At 35.1% G+C, this 24,945-nt stretch overlaps 1 protein-coding gene and 1 pseudogene across 1 annotated transcript; both read left to right on the top strand.

Annotated features, from left to right (window-relative positions):
* The first annotated feature begins 13,428 nt into the window (after positions 1–13,428).
* On the top strand, positions 13,429–20,524 carry LOC148942389 (uncharacterized). Its single transcript, XM_089102854.1, has 3 exons — positions 13,429–13,545; positions 14,791–14,955; positions 19,920–20,524. The coding sequence occupies exons 1-3, from the start codon at positions 13,503–13,505 to the stop codon at positions 20,270–20,272; spliced, it is 561 nt and encodes a 186-aa protein (XP_088958980.1). The 5' UTR covers positions 13,429–13,502; the 3' UTR covers positions 20,273–20,524.
* A 318-nt stretch (positions 20,525–20,842) lies between these two features.
* Positions 20,843–23,409, top strand: LOC148942388 (uncharacterized; annotated as a pseudogene).
* The last annotated feature ends 1,536 nt before the right edge of the window (positions 23,410–24,945 follow it).

The following is a 24,945-nucleotide window of genomic DNA, read 5'->3' as shown; positions in this document are numbered from 1 at the left end:
CTTTTGGGTACGCAGTACCCAATGATGATAAAACTCCGTTTGGAAGAACTATTCCCATTTACTACCTAAAGAGGAGGAAGGTAGTCTTTTGTATGGTAAATTGTAATTTTTACGGTAATTTGTACGGTAATCTTTTGGGTACGCAGTACCCAATGATGATAAAACTCCGTTTGGAAGAACTATTCCCATTTTACTGCCTAAAGAGGAGGAAGGTAATCTTTTGTACGGTAAATTGTTATTTGTACAGTAATCTTTTGGGTACACTGTACCCAATGATGATAAAACTCCGTTTGGAAGAACTATTCCAATTTTACTACCTAAAGAGGAGGAAGTTAGTCTTTTGTACGGTAAATTGTAATTTGTACGGTAATCTTTTGGGTACCCAGTACCCAATGATGATAAAACTCCGTTTGGAAGAACTAGTCCCATTTACTACCTACAGAGGAGGAAGGTAGTCTTTTGTATGGTAAATTGTAATTTTTACGGTAATTTGTACGGTAATCTTTTGGGTACGCAGTACCCAATGATGATAAAACTCCGTTTGGAAGAACTATTCCCATTTACTACCTAAAGAGGAGGAAGGTAGTCATTTGTATGGTAAATTGTAATTTTTACGGTAATTTGTACGGTAATCTTTTGGGTACCCAGTACCCAGTGATGATAAAACTCCGTTTGGAAGAACTATTCCCATTTTACTACCTAAAGAGGAGGAAGGTAATCTTTTGTACGGTAAATTGTTATTTGTACAGTAATCTTTTGGGTACACAGTACCCAATGATGATAAAACTCCGTTTGGAAGAACTATTCCCATTTTACTACCTAAAGAGGAGGAAGGTAATCTTTTGTACGGTAAATTGTTATTTGTACAGTAATCTTTTGGGTACACAGTACCCAATGATGATAAAACTCCGTTTGGAAGAACTATTCCCATTTTACTACCTAAAGAGGAGGAAGTTAATCTTTTGAGTAAGTTCTGGTAAATTTTTTAAAAAGTAAAAATTGTCAAAACCATTAAATGTATGTTAGTACTATGATATCTGTTTAATTTGTCCTTTTTCTTTTACCCTTTTTGTTTGACAGCTGTAAACTTATACTAGAAACTTAAGATTTGCAATGTCTTGTCTCAGCTAGACAAACAAAAGCAAATCTATTTAATATAATGCGGTTTTTAGAACAGTTGGTCAATATAAAAATGGGTTCTAGGCGTTTAATTTAATGGGTTCTAGGCGTTTAACAATTCTTACTTAATAATATGCAGAATAATTGTATATAACACATTTTGCATACAGATCATCTACACTTTACCCCTCTCCTTCCTCCCCTAATATGCAAATATATAGCCCAAATTTGTTTCTAAAGTAAAGAAGAAACCAGTTTGTTCTCGAGTTTTACACATCGTAAACTTGAGCGAGTGGCATATAATACACAAGTACTGGAATTTTTCACGGAGAGAGAGCCAGATTTCCCAGTATTATTTAAAAACGATCAGAAATAAAAAAAAAAAATAAGTTATTTCAACTGAAAGTAAGGAGCAACATCAAAACTTAAGACGAACTGAAATTATTACGTATATGGAAGGAGTTGCCCCTTCCACAAGACCTTGCTCTTTACACTAAAGTTTTTGACTTTTTGCCCTAACTCCAATTTTAAAATTAAAAACGATTCCTTGAAACACAATGGCGGTTTAATTAGAACAATAAGCTTTGTTCTACAATTCTATAAAAAGAAAATTAGCGTAAAGAGCGAGGTCCTGAGGAGGAGGCAACCCCTTTCATATACGTAATAATTTCTGTTCGTTTTAAAGTTTGATGTTGCTCCTTACTTTCAGTTGGAAAAAACTTGTTTTTTATTTAATTACTAACAGATAGTATTTGTTATAAAGGGAAAGATACAGAACAAGTTTTTTAAAGAAAAGTAAAGAGCCTCAATAAACCAAAAATGAGCAGAAATAAAGTAAAAAAATATTCAAACTAAAAACTATGGAATCTAAAAGAAAAAAAAACAAAGTGATATAAAATACTTTTTTCTATGAAAAAGACTGTGTCAATAAAAAATGAACAGAAATTAATTTTTAAAAAATTGTCTACAAAACAAGTTTGTCAAAGAATAGTAAAGAGCCTCGTTAAGCCAAAATGAGTGGAAATAAATTCAAACAATTTTCCGAGCATAAAACTACCACAAATCACCATCAATAAATGAATTAAACCTGAAACGAACGGAAATTACAATAAATAACCGATTCAAACTCAACAAGCAAAAATTAACATGAGTTGGGCTGACAACTCCCACACCTCCTCAAGATCAGAACATAATTTGCACTTTACTGAAAACAAAATACATTTTAAGTGTTTTCACTTTTTTGACTTTAACAAATAAAGAAGTATTAAGACTATAAGGAATAAATACCAGAATATGTATATCAAACTGACAATGCACGGTTATTTGTTGTTTTTTTTCTTTTTTTTTTTTTTTTTTTTTTTTTTTTTAGTTTAGCGCAATTTATGTTCTGGTCTTGAGAAGACATGGGTATTGTCAGCCATACTCCTTTTAATTTTTGCTCGTTTTGAGTTTGACTAGGCTATCTATTGTAATTTCTATAAGTTTTTGGTTTCATTTATTTATTAATGGTGATTTTTGTAGTTTTACACTTGGAAGATAAGAAAAACAAACTCGTAGATTTGGACAACGCTTTCGTCCGTAAAAACTTAACAATTTAGAATTTGTTGGTTCCCAAAGCCAACTACCCTTTCAAAGGAAAGCTAACGTTCTTAAACATTTTGGTGCCATATTTTTTAGCTTAATTTTGATGATTGGCTTTTTTCTACGTATTGCTTTTACTACGTATTACTACGTATTTACGATACTTTTGGTCTAAATTTCTGTTTTTCCGTTACTTAGCACTTTTCGACGAAACTAAAAAAAAACTCAAATAAAACCCTCAAATTTGGAAACCTTATTTTCCACAGGAGGGGGCATTTTCCACAAAAGGGTATTTTGAGGGGGGAGGGGTATTTTCCGCGGGGGGATTTTCCGGGGGATAAACGCCTAGAACCTTCCTTAGTTTGCTATTCTTTTGGATAGCTCTGCTATAGCAGAAGGGTTTATTTTCCATTACTCAAATGAGTTAAACCTAGATTAGTTTATAAGGCTTTGATCTAATTTGGCCATCTTTCTCTGGCCAGGCTCCCTTTTTCTTGGGAATTCTTGTTAAATGGAAAACTTTCGAAAATAATTATGTCCCCTAACTTGTTGCCTTGACCCTTGTTCTGTCTTCTTGCCTCTCAGTTTATTTCTATTTTAAGATTGCTATGAGTTTTCTAGTATTCTCCTCAGAAATAAAATTAAAGGGCCTTGATTCCCTTCGTGGAAAGCTTCACGTTAACCAAACAACCACCCTTCAAAGCTGAAAATAGAAGATTCTTAAGCTTTGCTACCTGATTTTTAGCTATAGACGAGGGTTATATCTACATAATATAGTACCACCGTAAATTTTAAACATTATTAAATATAAAAAAAACAACTCTTTTCAACTGAAAGTAATGACTTAAAATAAGTAACTTTTTAATACTGTTGAAAAAGCTTCTTATTCTAATTAAACAGTGCTTGTGTTTCAGGAGTTGCTGTAAAGATTTGGGACAACAAGTCAAAATTTAAAGTAATGGGTGAGGTACTGAAGAGGGGACTATCCCCCCATACGTACTGAATGATTTCTGTTCATTTTATGTTTTATAGTTGCTCCTTACTTTCAGCTAAAAAAAATTCTTTAATTTCTAATGGTTTTTCAAATAATGCTGGGAAACCTGGCCCCCTCCATGAAACTGCACCCTAAATATAAAATTCTCAGTTGAAGTATTTTTCTTGCAAAATAGTCACCTCGCCAAAAAATTCCCTTTAACAAATCCTATTCTCGCTTAGAATTCCCCCCGTAAAATTTCTTGAGGATGATTCCGTCTGAAAAATTCTCCTTAACATACTTTCCTTTGAAAAAGACATTAATTTCAAATCGTTTTTCAAAACAAAATGGAAATCTCCTTCCGTCGAAATTTTTCCCGAGGATCCCCCCCTCCGTCGGAAGTTGATCCTGTTGAAAGTTCTTCCATGGATAATTTCTCCTTGAAAAATTACCCCATGAAAAATTTATCTCGTGGAAATCCCCCCGCCACGAAAAAATTCCCTAGAAAAAGCCAACCCAGCTGAAAATATCTCCTGGAAAATTTTCCATGAGCAACTCCATATGCAAAATTGAGACGGCAAAGAGAGAGTATGACAGACAACAATAGTTTCGCATAGAAATTTTGTCAAATTCCCCTAGCGCAAGATTTCCCAATGAAAGTTCAACCCCCGGAAACTTCCCTCCCAACAGAAAATTCTCCCCGTGGAAAACTACCCCTCCCGCACCTAAAAATGTTAGTATAATTCCCAATAAAATGTTTGTATGTATACAATGGGCAAATTTCCAAACTTAAAGCTCTTTCGCCAGAGGCTTTGTAGGGTCATGGTGTCCCCAAAGGCATAGTTGCTAGACCTTTCATTTATGCTGACAGAAATGGCTATCTCAAAATTCTTCTCAGACGACGATAGGGAAAAGGGACGTGGGAGGGAGAGTAGCTACCATCCAGTCTTTTTGTTCACTCAAAAAGGGCAGTAGAGCTTTTAATTTCCGTTCAAATCATCCCACTTCCAACCATCTTGGACCATTGGGTCGACAAAATCACCCCTGGGAAAAATAAATAGTAAAACTAACATGGTCATTGGATTGGAAATTGAAAGGTTTAGTTCCCTTTGAAATAGTCGAAACTGACTGGAGGCAGTGTTGGGTCGGTACTTAAATACATGTACTTAAGTACATACTTAAATGCAGTCCCAGATATTGAAATACATACGTACATATAATTTTTTAAAAATACTTTAAGTACGTACTTGAATATATTTTTCATAGACTTATCGGTACTGAAATACCAAGTACATTTTTGTCTTGAACTTCTGTAAAGTCGTCTAGAAATTAGAAAAAATTTCAGAATGTTGGGCTTATTATAAATGAAGAACATTTATAATATATATAATGTAATATTATTTAAAATATTATTTTTGTTATAGATATAAATTTAATATTATTTATTTATAATAAATAATAATTCATAAATTTGTATCTCCCAGAGCATTTGAGATGTTGCAGTCATACACTGAACCTGGTTGCACAAAAAGATAGTGAGCGAGCATTTGTTAATGTTTCATTTCAAAGACTTTATCAATCAGCCATGTCCAAATGCCAAAGAATATGGATTGCGACAAATCATGGCACAAAAGCTGCCGGCAAGTTTTCGGAAATTACTGAAAGGCGCTCAGTAGTACCAAATGCTACACGCTTGATCTCTCTCATGATGCAATAAACCGTGTTGTAGACATATCTGATGCGGAAAGTTATCCAGTGTCAGTGATGAACTGAAACTTCCGAAGCTGAAGCAGGTGGAGAGGGATCTACTTAAGGAGTATGTGCTTGTTACAGACCCATTGTACCAAGCCTTATATTTTTTGCAAGGCCAAAAAAATTGCCATCTTGGTGTTGTTTTGCCAGTACTTTATGGTTCGGAAACTAAACTAAAAGGAATTCAGAATATCCGTATTCTCAAGCAGGCCATTTTAGTCCATTCCGTCCATTTTAGTCCATTTTAGTCCATATCTGTATTATCAAGCAGGCCATTAGGCCACTTTGTCATTAGTAGAGGCCATTTTAGGTTGTTTGCATGAACGCTTCTCGCATATTTTTTCAATGGAATTGGAAGAGAGAGCCTTCAGTGAACTAGTCACAGCTACTTGCTCTCACCCGGGTTTCAAATTATGATGGTTGACTCCAGCCTTTCAAGGGCAAAAAACCGAATAATAGACATAGTGAACATAGAAATGAAAAAAGCAGCCATGCCTGTCTCCAGTGATGAGCTGGCTGAAGGTGCTGAGAAGTCTGGTACAAATGAGACTACTGATTTATTTTCGTTTATGGAAGATGATGATATTGCCAGTGGTCAAGAAGTAAATATAGACACTAGTCTCAAAACTGAATTCTTCAGATTTCTTCACATAAACAAAGAAAAAACGAGCAAAAAGGGGATTTTTTATAGGCAAAATGAAAGTTTTGAAAAAAAAAAAACACAACAAAGCGAATATTTAGAGAGGACAAACGCCTCTCTTCTTCAGCGCGAAACGAAATAATGTATCCAAAAACAAACGCGGAAAGTCAATGTGAAAAGAACCAAAAACCCAAAGAAAAAAAACAACAAAAACTTAAAAGATGAATAAAATTCAATAAAAGCCAAAAATTAAATAATTAAAACCAAATACCTAACAACCATAAAAGCGAGTTATTCGCCATTATCCGCGATTTGCACAAAATCCAAAAAATTATGAACTGCCATCGACGGATGCTTCCGCGTTTGTTTTTGGATACATTATTTCGTTTCGCGCTGAAGAAGAGAGGCGTTTGTCCTCTCGAAATATTCGCTTTGTTATGTTTTTTTTTAAAGTAATTTCATTTGGCCTATAAAAAACCCCATTTTTGCTCGTTTTTTCTTTGTTTATGAGATGTGAGGCCAATGTGCTTTAAGAAATTATCTTCAGATTTCTTCAAGACAAGAGGAGAACCCTCAATTCTCTGAAAGACTATCCGAAAGTTGGAAAACTGTTTAAGAAATCTAATACCCCTCTCCCATCATCTGCACCTGTTGAACGCCTGTTTTCTGCTGCAGGAGATATATTGACTGCAAAAAGAAACCGCTTAGAAGACTCTAAGTTTAAAATCTTTTGCTACTATATTTTTTTTCGAAGTAGTGGGATATTAAAATGTGCTACTGATCATAGTGCTATGGCAACTGTTTAGCCGAAGTTTTCATGGTTTAACTTCAGTCTTCATTGACTGATTCTGGTGCGAGATTCCAGAATCCGGACCAATTGAAGACCAGTCATCTGTTGACGGATCTGTCAATCTGTCAAAAAATGACCGGTCTTCATCAGTCCAGATTCTGGAGTCTGCCGCAAGAATCTGTCTATGAAGACTGAACTTTGTTTTTTTTAAGTAAATGGAATACATTGGTGTAATAAGCAATGTTACCTCACTACATCCGAATATAGTAAAACAGTCACGTAAAGCTAATTTTTTGTTCATTTTGAGTTCCATATCTTTCTTGACGTGTTGACACCATCAATTAAATATTTTGAGTGGTGATGCGGGCAAGAAAATAGAACCGAGGTTCATTTTCCTTATTCCTCTTATCACACCAATGTGAACAATGCTTAAAGCAGCGTTCAGACGGGTGACATAAGAAAAAAACATTCTGAAAGAGGTAGAACAGCCTATTTACAATTGGATATACCTTGCTTGTTACGTCACCCAATGTCATGATGTCACCCAATTCAGTCATGATGCATTGCTCTACCAGTTAAGACTGTAATGCTTTGTCGGTATTGCCTATTCAATGAATGACTTAAGGAAATGAATTAAGATTGATTATTGCTAAATTATCTGTATGCTGTGATACAACGAAAACTTTATATAAGCTAACAAAAAATTATTTGAAAATACATGCCTATTCTAAACAAAACTCAAGAACGGAAATTATTATTTATTATTCCTCCAAAGTGATTTATGGCTAAAACTATTCGTGATATGACATTAAAGCAATAGTACAGTGGAAAAAAGGACTGATAAAGGACTGGTGGTTTCTTCTTTCTTTTTTCCAGTAAGTCAATTTTAGCTGTTACTAAGTAAGGATGGACAAGAAAAAAAAGTAAAAGGAGTCGTCCAGATATTAATTCCCCCCAGGGCATAACTTATAATATATGCCCCCAGAGAGGAACTTACAACGCCTGCCCCTGGGTCCTGGGGGGTTGCGTCGACACCTGAGTTTTTGTTATCTGATCTTTGAACCATTTTTAACAAAATGGCTACCAAAATTTTTATCGGATGCATTTTGGAAAAAAGGGGCGTAAGGGCCTAGTTGCCCTTCAATCCCTTTTGACTCTCAAAAACTGAACTAGAACTTTTAATTTCCAATCAAATTAGACGTCTCTGAAGTTTGTTCGAGCATCCCTTACAGAAGAACCATATATGCCCAAAGGGCATAACTTACAACGCCTGTCCCAAGCACTGATACAAGGGGGAGGTGATGGGGACGATCGACCCCCCTTCCAAAACGATTTTTTTAAGAATCCTTCCTTAAGCACTCTTTTTAGTACTGTATACGAGAAATAAGGAGTGCAAAATCTATTGTTTCCTGAAATAAAAAAAACAATAAACATATCAACGCAATAAAATTGTTCAAAGACGATATGTTTTATAAACGCAAGACTGAAATTTTTCAGGGCTGTTAGGGAGAACCCAGGAGAGTGCAGACCCAAGACAAGAAGGTTGGACAGTGTCAGTACTGTGGCATCTTTAATCATACAAAGGTTGGCATCACTTTTCATTGCTCTCTGGAGACAGAGACACGGATGAAATGTACGTAATACCTATATCCGAATCGAATAATTTCATTTCCATCACTGAACTTGACAAAATCAAGACTCCTTCATCAATACTATAAATGTTTGCCTTATTGCTAGCAGCCACACAACATTATATGAAATACCTTGACAATGATGCCAATTCATCTGCCAGCAATCTAGTGTCTGTCTCATTTGGTGGCACTGAAATAGCTTAGAGTTGTGATAAAGATACCTGCTTATCATCTATTATAAGAGTCAAGGTTGTATCTTTCTTTATGCCGAACGGCTTAGCACCCTACTGTAAAGAGATTTAAGAATCATGTGTCGCCTCATACCAATCGGGAGTCGGAAATTTCGCTCCTCGATTTCTTCCGCCAAGTCTATGTTAATAGTTACGTGAGTATATTTCACAGATCCCTTGTCATTAGCCCTGGTTATGCTTATTTTTCTCACTTGTGGAACCCGTTGCAGGGCCCCATAAGGCCAGCTATCCTTTCTGGCGTTCCTCAACGAGGTCCTTTGAGCAGTAAAATTCTTTGAAAGATTCATTTCCTGCTGGTAGGGCTAGGTATATTAGAACCATTTATAACCCCCTGTACCCATTTGTCCTTTTTTCTTGACATCATGTTCTGAACTTGATTCAGAACATGATTTGCCTCTCAATTACTTGGACTATCTGTCTTGGCTTTTCTCTGTCTACAATTACCCAGCGTCTTGATGCAACCTATACAACCTATTGCAAAATACTTGATAACTTCAATTCTAGTCTCTTCTAGAAGAGACTAGAAGTTCTCTTCTAGTCTCATAGAGAACAATTTTGGTCAAAAAATCAAACTGGCTCAATAGTTTGTTGTCCACTGCATCAAAACGCCCTGTTTATCTTCTGCCACTCTTTTGCCGCGTCTGCTTTTCGCCTTGATTGGGATAAGTTTTGCAGCATCAGCAAAGCTTGTCTTTTTCCCCAGGCAACTGACTAGGCCTTTTCTTATTCCTTGCTCTTTTTCTTTGCTTTTGAGTGCTTTTGCCAAAAGTACTGGTAACAACATTAGAAATAACCCCCTCATCCTCAGACATTGTCATTTAAACAGTGTGTGCGTGCTCGAACATTATATTTTGAGAAAAGATTTTCTATATTTTTTCTCCTATTTCTATAGGAGCCTTTCACCTTGGTGTCCAGACGCTTAGAAATTCATTCATCTTATATTGCAAACTTACAACATTGTGATGGTATCAAAGAGCAATCGAAAATATTACAACTCACCAAATGCAACACGCAACGATTGCGTAACTTTCCCTTTGACTGGGGATCGCCTCTGATTGACCAACGGATATCGATGTTTAGTGGCGATCACGTCCTCGAAAAAGTTTCTCATAGCCTTGCGCAAGCGACAAAGTGAGCCAGTTGATCTCTCGTTGCGTTACGTCGATAGCAAACCCGGCCTTGATTCAATTATTTTAAACAAAATAGTAGGGGGGGGGGATGTTACACTTTCTCCTTTTGGCACTGTCCCCCCCTCCCAATTAAGCCTCTGGACCCGTGCTTGGCCTGCCCCTCTCCCCCCTGGGGGGTTGTGTCAATCCTGGAAGTTTCGTTATATGATCTTTGAATTATTTTTTTTTAAATGGCTACCTCAAAGTTCTTATCAGATGGGTTTGAGGAAAAAAGGGCGTGAGGGGGGGGGGCTTGTTGCCCTCTGATCTCTTTTTACTCTTAAAACTGAACTAAGACTTTCAACATACAGGGCATAACTTACAATGCCTGCCCCTGGGCTCTGGGTGGTTGTGTCAACACCGGAGTTTTTGTTGTATGATCTTTGAATTATTTTGAACAAAATGACTATCTCAAAATTGTTATCGGATGCATTAGGAGAAAGGGGCGTGGAGGGGGGGGGGGGGCTTGTTACAAAAAAACCTCCTATGAACGTTTTCTAACAGCCTCGAATGAGATTAAGGCATTTCTAGACGAATTTGCAAGTCAGTGAAGCATTTCGGGAGGGTTCGTTTTCGCTTCTCCGCTAGAAATAATGGAACAAATAATCTCTCCTGCCGACCTAACCATATTCTTTACCATGCAAAAAAAAACTTCAAGTCGTACATCCGTATTTTAGCACGTAATTGAGTACAATTTACTTCGAGTTCTTAGTACTGATACTTAAGGGGGGACGCCAGTCTAAAGCCGTTTTGGCCGATTCGAGCCCTTTTCCTGGTCGGCAAAAAGGCTCAAACACAAAGGTATCAGATATCACACTGACTTGAGTAAAAAAACTCGAAGAGGGCGACTTCCAGGGGTTCCTTTCGCTTTTGAACAAAAGGAAGCCGCTTTTGAACAACTGACCGCCTTTGAACAAAAGGAAGCGTTAACGCCCTCAGCATAATTTATGCGCCCACATCTGTTTGATTCCAAGTATTTTAGGCTCTTTGTCGGGTGATAAGCAATTTGAAACGTTGGTATGTAAAGTATTCAAAGGGAATGCAGTCAGCAAGTGTTTTTTATAAAAATATGCTGCAACTGCTTCAATAGAATATTTTTCGCTGCATTTTTAAGTACCAATTACGACAATATTGACTTCAGCGATCTTGCAGGCAAACCCAAAATAGGTTTTTGGGTTCTTTTGGAATTTCAGGAAAAATAGGTGTCGGCTTTAGCATTTTGCTAAATCAAAAAGTTCACCTGATTCTATTCTATTAGAAAAGACTGAGACCGCCTAACTGACACAACTATTAATGTCAGACAAATCAAAACGCTTACTATGGGAGAGATAGGAAGGTCGCTTCAAGTATGGTCGCCCCTTAATTACAATTTTGGTTGAGTACTTGGTACTTATTCTTAAATACTCCTTGGAGTACTTGACCTAATACGGACTGGAGGGCAACCCCCCCCCCCCCACGCGCATCATTTCGCCAAACATTTACATTAAGACTACTACAAATGTGACAGCTCTATTTTATAGCTTTGAATTTACAGATAAATAGATTCAGTGTGCTTAGCCAGAGTGGAGTTAGATACAACAAATTAAAACGAACAGAAATTGTTACGTATATGAAAGGGTTGCCTCCTCCTCAAGACCGCGCTCTTTACGCTAAAGTTTTTTTAAAGAATTTTCATGTTAATTTTTGCACGCTTTGAGTTCGAATCGGTTATTTATTGTAATTTCTGTTCGTTTTGATTTTAATTCATTTATTGATGGTGAATTGTGGTAGTTTCACGCTTGTAAAATTATTTGAATTTCTTTCTACTCATGTTTGAGTAGAAATATTTCTTTCTATTCTTCGACAAACTTGTTTTTTGGAATTTTTTTTATAATCAATTTCTGTTTATTTTTTATTGACACAGTCTTTTTCATAGAAAAAAGAATATTTTATATCTTTTGTTTGTTTTTCTATTACTTATTTATTTATTTTATTTACAAGCGGGTTACAATAAATAAATAAACAAGCTTCTCATTTAAAAAATACAATCCAATGCATTACTGCATGCCGGACAAAAACCCGAGAAAAGTAACACACAATAAAAAAAAATATATATATATAATATTTTCTTTTATTATCTTTTATTTTCTCGGACCCTAATATAACCCAACCCAAAAACAAAAATATCTTCTCTCGCCTCCCTCTCTCACCCCTCCAAAAAAAAGTGGGAACTTAAGAATCATCCACGTAAACAACCCAACACAATATACACACAAAAAAAGGAAATAAATCAATCATCCATTCAAAACCCAAACAATGATCTCACCAACAACATTCAACCAATCATTCTCTACGCACAACCACTAAAATCTTACATATTGAGAAAAACAGCTTACTTTCGAAATTCATCCAGATCTGTCTTGTTTTTTACCTTGTTTTTTTTTATTATTATTATTATTATTATTAGACTCTATAGTTTTTACTTTGAAGATCCTTTTCTCGCTCTTTACACTAAAGTTTTCTTTGGAATTTAAAAACAAAGCTTACTGTTCTAATTAAACAGCCATTGTCTTTCAGGAATCGTTCTTGAAGAATCAAGACAAAAATTCAAAACTTTAGCGTAAAGAAGGGCCTTTTTGGAAGGGCCAACTCCTTTCATATACTTAATAATTTCTGTTCGTATTAAGTTTTGATGTTGTTCCTTACTATCAGTTGAAAAAAAAACTTGTTTTTTTAATTTATATATGATCCTTTTTAAATAATACTGTGAAATCCCTCTCTCTCTCCATGCAAAATTCCGGTACTTATGCATTATACGCCACTCACTCAAGTTTACGGTGTATAAAACTCGAGAACAAAGCAGTTTCTTTGTTAGTTTCTTCGTCACTTTGGAAAAAAATTTAGGCTATATATTTGCACATTAAGGGTGGAGGGTGAAGCATAGCGGGAATGCATGCAAAATGTTTTAGGTACATTTATTCTCATATTATGAACTAAGAATTATTTTCTGACTTCAAACTGTCCAAATACTTTACCCCCCTCCCCTTGTATGCAAATATATAGCCCAAATTATATATTTCCCATCTATTCTGTCTCCTGTCTTTGTCTTGTCTTGTGCTAAGCTGAAAGAAAATAACGAAGAAACCGGTTTTCTCTCGAGTTTTACACAGCGTAAACTTGAATGAGTGGCGTATAATAAACAAGTAACAAAATTCCTTCCCCCTACGGAAAATAAAAAAACGAAACTCAAATATGATTCTCAAATTTGGAAGCCTTATTTTCCACGGCGGGGGGGGGGGCAATTACCGGGGAGGTATTTTCCACGGGGTGTATTTTCCGGGTTTGTTTTTCTGTGGGGGATATTTAACGGAGGGGGGGGGGGGTAAAAGCAGGCCACCATAAAAATGGGAATGTCAATAAATTCGTTTTAAATTTGAGAGTTTGTATATCTACGCTTATTATGCTTATATTTTCAGATTATATTTTAGGTTCTGTGAACCTTGTTGTTTTTTGAAGATTTGATATTACAATTCCCCAATTATTCAAATTCTGAAGATTTATAGTTGCTTGCAGCAGTCAAAAAGAGCTGACGGTGTATTTTCTTCATTTTGTGAAAAATGGACACTCCCAACATGTTTGGGATCTCTGCTCTTAAACAAGGTTATTGATATTAAAGTCTTTTGAGCTAATCTGAATCACACAGTTCTGCTTTCCTCCAGATTTATTACGATCATTACAATACCTTACTGATTTTTGCTGCTTTTAATTTTTTTAAACGCATTAAACAAACTGTTAAACACATCGAGTAGTTGAGCTACCTTCTTGGGGATAATGACTTCTTGTTGCCTTTGTGGGATTTTCTAAGTGCTCACCAGCAAATTACACTCATGATTATCCAAAAATATATGAACTTGTTAGGCTATCAGTTTTAATAATATGGTTTTGTCCCCAGAAGTCTTCTCCACTTCTCTCTTGCAATATCCTTCCTAGACAAGATCAGAATTTATATAGAGAAATTTTTATTATAAAAAAGAGTATATATTGGTAGCAGTAAAACTAAGGAAATGTTTTTTTCACTTTAAACAATACAATTGGTGCTTTAGATGTTTTAACCGGAATTTGAATAAACAAACAAAATTACGGAACTCGAAAAAAACTAGTTTCTTTTTAAAAAGAAAATTTTTAATTATTTAAAGAAAATTATTTTAAGAAAATATTTAAAAAGAAAATTTTTAAAATAAAAAAAGAAAATCAAAAGGGGCAGCAGACTCATCCTTCCTGCGCTTGGTGTAAAAATTCAACCTCCTTACAGTCCTTTTAACCTCCTTACAGACTTTTACCTCCTTACAAACCTCCTTACAGACTTTTACAGTCCTTTAAACATCAGTTTGTTGAAAATGGTGCATCTTTATTTTTTTTTTTTATTGACATGGAGGGGGGGGGGGGAAGTGCTAAGAGAATTTTATACAGTAAAACATTGGGATTCATACCCCCCCCCCCAGAAGGACTGCTGTGTAAAACGGAGATTATTTGATTGTTTAACTTTGCTAATACAAATTGATTGTATGTTTGTCTTATGAATATCAATTTATTTGGAACTAACGTAAATAATATTGTTTTGGTACATATTTGTCTCTAATTTTTTTTCCTTTTTTTTACTTCTTTTGCCATTTGCTTGAGCTTAATTTTGATTTTTGCATTGCTTGTAGATAATTCCCATAAATTTTTTAATTATGCAATGACAAAACCAAAGACAAAAAAAAGCCAATCATTATCATTCAGCCAATAATTATACCGATGTTGCAACAATGTTTTGTCCTAAAAGTAGCTTTTTGAACCTCTGTACTAATCGCTAAATCATTGTCCTGAGGTTTCTTCAGTAAATTAACTTTAAAACTATTTTAGAGCTGCAAGACGCGCTACTGAATGCCCTGTTTGGAAACCCTGTTTGGTTTCATTACCTAAAGAGGAAGAGGAAGAATCTTTTGAATGTTTCGCAAGATGCATTTAACAAGCTTGAAGCTGAATGCCACCCTCTTAAACTGGAGCCAAATGTTGACATGGACAGTGGTATTCTTTTTGATATGTTTTTGAGGTGTCTATTTTCTCGCAAAAACGGTATATAACATTTTAAATTCCTTTATAAGTTTAGTGGAGACTCGATTCTTTCCATTGTTGAATTTATTATTGAACTTTCTCAATTTTTGCATATTTTCAATATTAAAAATCTCTTGGACCTGTCAAGAGATGCATGCCGTGTATTTTACTCGATTGGTGAAATATGGCAACTTCCAACCTCTTTTCTCAACTACTTTTTATGCATGGTTAATACTATTACAGTTGATTGAGACACTCTGAAGTACATTGTACTTTTTTTTCTCGAAGTTTAGAACAATCAGTATAATTTCTTGTTTGTTTTGCTACGTTTATATGAAAAATTTCCTGTTTGTTTTGCTACGTTTATATGAAAAATTTCCTATTTTTCGGACAAAAAATGTCCGTTTATATGAAATAATTTCCTTTTTGTTTTGCTACGTTTATAAACGTGTCCTGTGAGATAAAAATTTCCGTTTATATGAAATAATTTCCTGTTTGTTTTGCAACGTTTACATGAAAAATTTCCTATGAAATAAAGATTTCCGTTTATATGAAATAATTTCTTGTTTGTTTGCTACTTTAAACAAACTATAAAACTTATCTACTATTTTGAATTAATTTTTCATTTATTATGAATTTTGTTGCCTTTGTGGAATCTGATTAATTGTTTCCTTCAATTTATCCTCTTGATTTTTATCAAATTAATTAACCACTCATCATTTCCATTCATATTTTTTCTCCAAAGATGTTTGTAGCTAACCTTTTTTTCTTTTTTTTATTCAAAAATAGACTATAATATTAAAAATATACAAATGTTTGAGGATTGTTGCAAATATTTAAGGAAGACTGAAAGAATATTACGTTAGACGTGAACGTGAACCCTCAAAAAACGTGGATTGACTTAAAGCCTCAAAGTAAAAAAAAACACCTAATAGTCAGGCGTGGAATAACGAATTCGTTCACCCCATTAGATTAAGGCGTCCCATTCTTCTACCCGATTAGGGTGTGGTATGAAATTTTACCACCTATAAGTCATCATTGAGACTTCCCACTCCTCTATCTGCCCATTAATTTAAAAAAAAAATATTTAAGGCTTCCTGCTGGCTTCTCATGCATTGTCCAGACCTGTTTAAGGAGGATAGGGGAATGGGTTGTGTTAAGAAGACTAAGTCACTAAGGCTAGGAATAAATGAAGATGAAAAGGTGATGTTGGGTAATGAAAAGATTGATCCGGTGGGCAGCTTCACTTACCTTGGTAGTATTATTAGTAAAGATGGTGGGAGCAGTGAAGATGTTAAATATAGAATAGCCAAGGCTCAGGGTGTTTTTTCACAGTTAAAAAAATTCTGGAAGAATAGGAAGATAAGTTTGTAAACCAAGATTAGAATATTAGAAGCTACAGTGATGACAGTGGTCGAATATGGCTCTGAAGCATGGACGCTCCGAAAAGCGGATGAAGATTTGCTAGATGTTTTCCAGAGATATTGCTTAAGGATTGTTCTAGGTACCCGGCCGACTGACCATATTTCAACCAATAGGCTATACGAAAAATGTGGTTCAATACCGCTCTCTAGGGCTATATTGAAAGAAAGGTTGAGGAGGCTAGGGCACGTTGTGCAGATGAAGGATGACAGATTGCGTTCAACCAATAGACTATACGAAAAATATGGCTCAATACCGCTCTCTAGGGCTATATTGAAAGAAAGGTTGAGGAGGCTAGGGCACGTTGTGCAGATGAAGGATGACAGATTGCGTTCAACCAATAGGCTATACGAAAAATGTGGCTCAATACCGCTCTCTAGGGCTATATTGAAAGAAAGGTTGAGGAGGCTAGGGCACGTTGTGCAGATGAAGGATGACAGATTGCCGAAGATTGCTCTTTTCAGCCAACCATCTAGGGCTAAACGGAAAGCAAGTCGTCCCCGTATGGGGTGGGATGACGTCATAAAGAAAGATTTAAAGGAAATGGGAACTTCGTGGGCGGGTGTAAAAAGGGAGACTTTGAATAGATTGGGACGAAGGAGGGGCGTGCGTAGCTGTGTTGGCCTCAGGCAGCTTGGTGCTGCGGTGAGTTTGTAGCAGTAGTAGTAGTAGTTGTTTTTTCTCCTTTTTCTGAGCAATATCCTGGTTTACACAAGTTAAAAATTAATATACTGAAATTTCTCTTTCAAGAAAATATTACATAGGCCTACTGGTAGCAGTTAATGGTAAGGAAAGAGTATTTATTTTAATTTTTTTATTTAGATAATAGAATTTTTGTTTTAAGTGTTTTTATCATACTTTTAATCAAAAAATTTAGGTATTTCAAATAAAAAACAGAAGTGACAAATTCATTGCCCCTGCTCTTCATTAAAAAAGAAAAAAATAACGTTTGCTTTAAAGCCCTCCAAGAATCCGAATCTATGCTGGAAAAGACACACCTTTCAATTTTTGTAATAGTGGGGAACTAAAGTCAAAAAGACTTTGTTGTGAACAGAAAATTGGGAGCTATGATCCGCTTGAGCATGAATTTTGTGTAAACGACAGATAATTTGGTTAGTTGATTTTACTCATGCTAATTGATTTTATGGTTAGCATATGATTTTCACTTATTTGGAATTAATATAAAAAGCCTTTTGTTTCCGTACATAATTGTCTCCGAACTTTGGTTTCCTCTGTTTGTTTCTATTGGCAAGAGTTAATTTCGCTTTATTTGCTGATAATTATCATAAATTGATAGTCAGCCAATAGCCATATCCATCTTTCAAAACTTTCATGTTTCAAAAGCATGGTTTTGAACCTCTTTACTCATCACTGTATGATTGTCCTGAGAATTCTTAAATAAGTTCTCTGTAGATTTTCTTTAGAACTTGAAGACGCGCTGCCAAATGATGATAAAACTCAATTTGGAAGTTTTAATACTTAAAACTACCGGAAGCTTTGTTTTCATCAATTAAAAAAACAGCTGTAAGGTACTTCAAACGGGAAAACCTATTGATTGACGCCCAGTGGACTCGTTTTTGATCACATGGGGTAAACTGGTATCACGTAATATATTCTGCCTATGTTTTGGAATTGTGTGTATCTTTCTGATGCTTCAGAAAGGGAATTTTAAAGACAAAATTTTCCAACTTTCTTGGAACTCTCAGATGAAAGTAGAAGGAGTGGGGGAGGAATATCCCCAATTTTTCTATTCTGAGGGATTTTCTGTAGTAATCCAATAATGTGGGTACTGGAAGATGAGTACTGGTGCTGGTTTGTGGTATTCGCAATTTCAAAATATTTTTGAAAATATTTTCGTTCAAAAATATTATTACTTAAGTAGGAGGAAGGCAGTCTTTTAAGTTTTTCTAAAGACACTTCTAGTCAGCTTGAACCTGGTAGCAACCCTTATAAACTGGAGCCCACTGTTAGCGTAGACAGTGGTATTCTTTTTGATATGCTCGTGTATAGTTTTGTGCCGAAATTGAATATTGTATTTCAAACTCCTTTGGAAAATGTTGGAGAAACTTTAATATTTTTATAGTAGATGATTTATAAATTTGCAGGTCTGGAAATCTGGGTTTACTGATCGTATTTCCAGAAGTATATCTATTTTACAAGTGGTTTTAGAGACTGGAATGGTTGGGATATAATAATCTTCCAATTAAACTGGATCCTTGAAAAAAAAAACAGATCTTGTGAGGAGCTTGTTGGTCTCATTAAAACTCTTTTTCAATATTTAGCGTCCTGTGAATAGATTTAACCATATACGTTTTGTCAGTAATAGTGTGGTGGCACAGGTTTTATGCTTGTCTGCTTTTATGGCCATAATATGCTTTATAGCTTTTATGGCCTTTTGAATTACCCCTTTAGATACGCCTAATATTGACATAAAACTTCCACGAAAGGATCAGAAAGTTACAGTTTGATTTTTTCTGTACAATAAGCCAACATCTCTACAAAACTGTACCATGTATCTAAAGAAATAAATTCTGATTGGAGGTAACTAAGTAAGTTTCTATAATTTTCTGTATTTTTAGAAATCTCAAAATAGCAGAAAAGTATTGAGGTATTTTGAAATGCAGACCTTGAATTGGGCAAAACAGAAATGGGAGTTGTTGGTTTTTAGGATTATTGTAGTTTTTGCATGTTGCATAAAGTATATTTTATATTTTGTTTTTTTACAGGGAGTTGGAGTTCTCCTGGGCTTGATTCGGTTTTTGTTTCTGGAAACTAGCCCAATTTATATCGTTGCCCTTCGCAAAAAACAATTTCACGTATATGTGGGTGTAAAAAGAGAGAGGGAATCACAATGACACATTTCCTCTACAATTAAGATATTTTGAAAATTTTAGTCAAACATTTATTTGGAAGACTTGCCTAAGAAGAGATTTATCAAAAACCTGCTATTTCTACTTAAGATGAATCCTTGATTGTTTTCACCACCTTTGACATATTCTTTGGATTAATTATTGAATTATTTCGAATAGAGTATGCTTAAATATAAATGCTTGAAATACTATAGAAAGGATCATAAATTGTTCAAATAAATTTAATTAATCTTATGAACAAATAGCCTTAACTGATAGAAGTAGGGCTTTAATACACCATATTTATAACAGAGTATTGTTATACTTTGTAGACCAACTCTTTGTGTAAATAAATTCATGCTGAACCTCAAGCTTAAGAATTTAAAATCAAAATTACTGTTTTTGGTAACCAACGAAAACTTACTGTGTTTTGTGGCTGCCAGTTATAAAAAAAAGTAATAAGGCCCAATAAGGGTATACAAAATCCTTAGGATTATAAGAATAGAACCTCAAACTGGCTCTTGTAAATTAGTCACCAAATAGGCAACATTCATTAAAATTAAGTTATAGGTTTTGTGTAAGGCTAATTATGTTTAATCCGAATTAGTTGTTCATTAAAAAAACCTGAAATATTTATTTTTAGGGATAACACTTATCTTGTTTTAGTTGTCCCAGTTGAAGATAACAAAACCAGTCATACTGGAGAAAAAACATTACAATGTAATATATGCAAGAAATGTTTTACTACAAATTCTAATTTACGCCTTCATCAAAGAACTCATATTGGAGAAAAATCTTTCAAATGTGACGCGTGCCAGAAAACATTCCGCCGAAAATGTTACCTATATGCTCATCAAATAATTCATACTGGAGAGAAACCTTTCAAATGTGACACGTGTGAGAAAATGTTCCGCCGGAAATGTGACCTGTCTGTCCACCAAAGAACTCATACTGGAGAGAAACCTTTCAAATGTGAAATGTGTGAGAAAACATTCAGCTACAAATCCAACCTATGTTAACATCAAAAGACTCATACTGGAGAAAAACCTTTCCAGTGTGATGTATGCGAGAGATGTTTTACTGGGAATCCTAGTTTACATCTACATCAAGTAACTCATACTGGAGAGAAACCTTTCAAATGTGAAATGTGTGAGAAAACATTCAGCTACAAATCCAACCTATGTTATCATCAAAAGACTCATACTGGAGAAAAACCTTTCAAATGTGACACGTGCAACAAAATATTCCGCCGAAAGTGCGACCTATGTTATCATCAAAGAACTCATACTGGAGAGAAACCTTTCAAATGTGAAACGTGTCAGAAAATGTTCCGCCGAAAATGTGACCGATCTGTTCACCAAAGAACTCATACTTGAGAAAAACCTTTCAAATGTGAAATGTGTGAGAAAACATTCAGCTACAAATCCAACTTATGTTATCATCGAAAGATTCATACTGGAGAAAAACCTTTCAAATGTGACATGTGCAACAAAATATTCCGCCGAAAGTGCGACCTATGTTATCATCAAAGAACTCATACTGGAGAGAAACCTTTCAAATGTGAAACGTGTGAGAAAATGTTCCGCTGAAAATGTGACCGATCTGTTCACCAAAGAACTCATACTTGAGAGAAACCTTTCAAATGTGAAATGTGTGAGAAAACATTCAGCTACAAATCCAACCTATGTTATCATCAAAAGACTCATACTGGAGAAAAACCTTTCAAATGTGACACGTGCAACAAAATATTCCGCCGAAAGTGCGACCTATGTTATCATCAAAGAACTCATACTGGAGAGAAACCTTTCAAATGTGAAACGTGTCAGAAAATGTTCCGCCGAAAATGTGACCGATCTTTTCACCAAAGAACTCATACTGGAGAGAAACCTTTCAAATGTGAAATGTGTGAGAAAACATTCAGCTACAAATCCAGCCTATGTTATCATCAAAAGACTCATACTGGAGAAAAACCTTTCCAGTGTGATGTATGCGAGAGATGTTTTACTGGGAATTCCAGTTTACGTCTACATCAAGTAACTCATACTGGAGAAAAACCTTTCAAATGTGAAATGTGTGAGAAAACATTCAGCTACAAATCCAGCCTATGTTATCATCAAAAGACTCATACTGGAGAAAAACCTTTCCAGTGTGATGTATGCGAGAGATGTTTTACTGGGAATTCCAGTTTACGTCTACATCAAGTAACTCATACTGGAGAAAAACCTTTCAAATGTGAAATGTGTGAGAAAACATTCAGCTACAAATCCAGCCTATGTTATCATCAAAAGACTCATACTGGAGAAAAACCTTTCAAATGTGACATGTGCAACAAAATATTCCGCCGAAAGTGCGACCTATGTTATCATCAAAGAACTCATACTGGAGAGAAACCTTTCAAATGTGAAACGTGTGAGAAAATGTTCCGCTGAAAATGTGACCGATCTTTTCACCAAAGAACTCATACTGGAGAGAAACCTTTCAAATGTGAAATGTGTGAGAAAACATTCAGCTACAAATCCAGCCTATGTTATCATCAAAAGACTCATACTGGAGAAAAACCTTTCCAGTGTGATGTATGCGAGAGATGTTTTACTGGGAATTCCAGTTTACGTCTACATCAAGTAACTCATACTGGAGAAAAACCTTTTCAATGTGGTACATGTAAAAAATCCTTTGCTTCAAGCTCCCAGCTGTCTCATCATCATAGAGTTCATACCGGAGAAAAACATTTCAAATGTGACACGTGCAACAAAACATTCCGCCGAAAGTGCGACCTATCTTATCATCAAAGAACTCATACTGGAGAAAAATCTTTCAAATGTGATAAGTGTGAGAAATCATTCAGGCAAACATCCCACCTATCTGGTCATCAAAAAACTCACACTTTAGAAAAACCTTTCCAATGTAAGACATGCGGAAGAACATTCCGCCGAAAATCTAACCTGTCTTGTCATCATCAAAAGACTCACACTGGAGAAAAACTTTCCCAATGTGACATATGCAATAAATTCTTCACTGCGAATTCCATATTATCTGATAATCAAAGAACTCACACTGAAGAAAAACCTTCCAAGTGTGATGTATATGATAAATTATACTGCTAGTTCAAATTTATTTCATCATCAAATCACTCTTAATTGAGAAAAGCCTTTCCAATGTAAGAAATGTAAGCCTTTTACATGTAAGAAGTTTTCTCCTTTGTTTCCCATTTATCGCTTCAACAACGAGTTTATTCTGGAGATAAGCCTTTATATCTGAATGTAACGCTTCACTTTTAGTTCCCTATTGACTCTTCCCCAAAGAACTCAAACTGAGAAAAAACCTGTGTGTCTGTAATTTGTTTTTGCAAATTCGCATGTCAAAGCTATCCAAGAATTCGTGCTGGCGAAAATATTTTTGTTCCTGTATTTGAAAACCTTTTTTAAACTGTCAACAAAGCCTAAGATTATTTTTTGGATGCCTTTATAAAATGTGTTTACTTTTTCAAAACTTATGTCCTCCTGAAAAATCCGTTTATTCAGCATATTAAAAGTCGCACCATAAGAACACCATTGCTTTTAAATCACACGTTAGAACATACACTATTTGGAGTTTGATTCAAAGCTATGCTCAAGAGTAGAGTTGGCCTAAAAACTGAGTTCTTTAAACTAATTCTTATCCACTTATTTAGTTTAATTCTTAATTAGGTCCTGAATAGTTTTATTCTTTTCATTATGTTGCAATTCATCCCCTTAGACAAGTTTAATGTATGTATGTCCACTGTTGCTATTTGTTTTGTTTGACTTGACTGCTTGCTTTTTGTTCTTATGTTGACTAAAAGCATAAAATTTATCGTCGTTTAATATAAAGAAATAAATAATTTTTACTAATGGAAATGATTCTATTGAGATCTACTTTTGAGGGATATTTTTGCTTATTGTTTTAAATATTTATTGATTTGGTAAGAATGTTAGCAGCTGATTGATCCAAACTAAAAAAAAATACAAAACGCATCAAAAATTTGTTTATGTGCATATTTGTTACTTTTTTTTACAAGTTTACAAAAGTTTCGGAGGATGGGGGTCAAATCCAGTAGTTCCCCCCAGGTACTGCCTTGAACCGCGTTATTTTGTTATTATTTTATAAGTTGGACAAATTTCTCGGGGGCGGGGGGAGGGTCAAATCCGGCAACCTCCTTCCCCCGGTACTGCCTTTAAATTGATCGTCAATAAGGTTAAATTCTTATTAGTGGAAATGAATCTATTGAGAGTAATTTTGAGGGTTATTTTTGCTTATTGTTTGGAAGAATATTAGCAGTTGATATTCTGTAGTTTTAACAAAGGAGCACTCTGGAAAATCAAACTTGGATCAAAAGTAATTTTTGTTATTCTTTCTTTCTTTTCCCTTTTTCTTTCTTAGTCCTTGTTTAGATTTTACTAAGACTTTATTTTTCTTTAAAAATTTTCGTTTTTAGATTTGTTTCTCTCAAATTATTTTATATTTGCTTTTTAATTGACTAATTTCATTATAAATCAATTGTAAAATTTGTTCTAAAAATCTTATGGACCAGAACTACAACTTCCGAGACAGCTGAGACGTAATTACATGGTAGTGATTGTTGTATTTGGAAAGTGTTGGTTAATTAATGTCTGACAGATGACGTCAGGTTAATTAATGTCTTTGATGTATTTCCAAAGAGAATGTTTCCGGGCGAATGTTTATTAATACCTGACAGATGATGTCATGATTGATTAATTTGTCAAGAAAGGGGAATTAATTTGTTGTTTCTAAGGGGAATTATTGATTGACGAAAGGGGACTTAATTTGTTGTTTCCAAAGAGAATTGTTTCCGAGCGAATGTCTATTAATGTCTTTGGAGTTCTACCAAGAGAATTGTTTCCGGGCGAATGTTTTGATCTTAGCGATGAAGTGATTAGCGCGCGAAAGGGTTTCTTAGTAATTTCAAATGTGACAGCACAGGGATGCCAAAAACAAAAGGAACTTGCTGAAATTACGTTTAGGGATTATTTGGGCGAAACCGTTTTAGACATTTTAGGAAGTTATTTCGGCGAAACAGTTAGAGACATTTTAAATGATGATTTTAGAAGATGTTTTAGAAGAGAATTTGAGGGTGAAACTCTGTGGTCGTTAAAGTAAACAAGTTGTATTTGAATAGTGTTGTGAGGTCCTCTTCCCCAACCCCAAAGGGTTCCGATCCCCCAACCCCAACCCCCAAGGAAGCCATCGGTCCCCAAAGGTCCCCCCGCACCCCAAAGGGTCCCCTGAGCCACCATTTTTTAATACTTTTTTAGGCTTTATTATATCTTTTCAGAACAAGTTACTTTCTTAATGTCCCTCCTAAACCCATTTTACAAGTTGAAGTACCCATTCTTTTCACCCACAACTTTACTTTACAGTCTTTTGAATGCTCCAACCCCAAGCAATACTTTTCAAAAGACATTTCAGAGCAACTTCTTTTCTTAATGTCCATTCTAAACCCATTTTACAAGTTGTAGTTCACATCCTTTTCACCCACAACTTTACTTTACAGCTTTTTGAATGCCCCAACACCAATCAATACTTTTCAAAAGGTCATTTACGAACAAGTTATTTTCTTAATGTCATTCCTCAACCCATTTTACAAGTTGAAGTTCCCATCCTTTTCACCCCCAACTTTACTTTACAGCTTTTTGAATGCCCCAATACCAAGCAG

The sequence above is a fragment of the Artemia sp. Qi Xiang Cuo genome, chromosome 17 (genome assembly GCF_049724085.1).
Source record: "Artemia sp. Qi Xiang Cuo chromosome 17, ASM4972408v1, whole genome shotgun sequence".
In the NCBI taxonomy this organism is placed as follows: Eukaryota; Metazoa; Arthropoda; class Branchiopoda; order Anostraca; family Artemiidae; genus Artemia; species Artemia sp. Qi Xiang Cuo.
Note: the sequence above shows the minus strand (reverse complement) of the source record. Positions and strands in the feature narration are given on the sequence as shown.

Bases quoted from the DNA above. Each gene is read 5' to 3' on its own strand.
- LOC148942389 (XM_089102854.1), top strand. From the start codon at position 13,503: ATGGACACTCCCAACATGTTTGGGATCTCTGCTCTTAAACAAG. The intron at 13,546-14,790 runs GTTATTGATATT...AAACTATTTTAG, and splicing joins GATCTCTGCTCTTAAACAAG to AGCTGCAAGACGCGCTACTG. The intron at 14,956-19,919 runs GTATTCTTTTTG...ATCTTGTTTTAG, and splicing joins AAATGTTGACATGGACAGTG to TTGTCCCAGTTGAAGATAAC.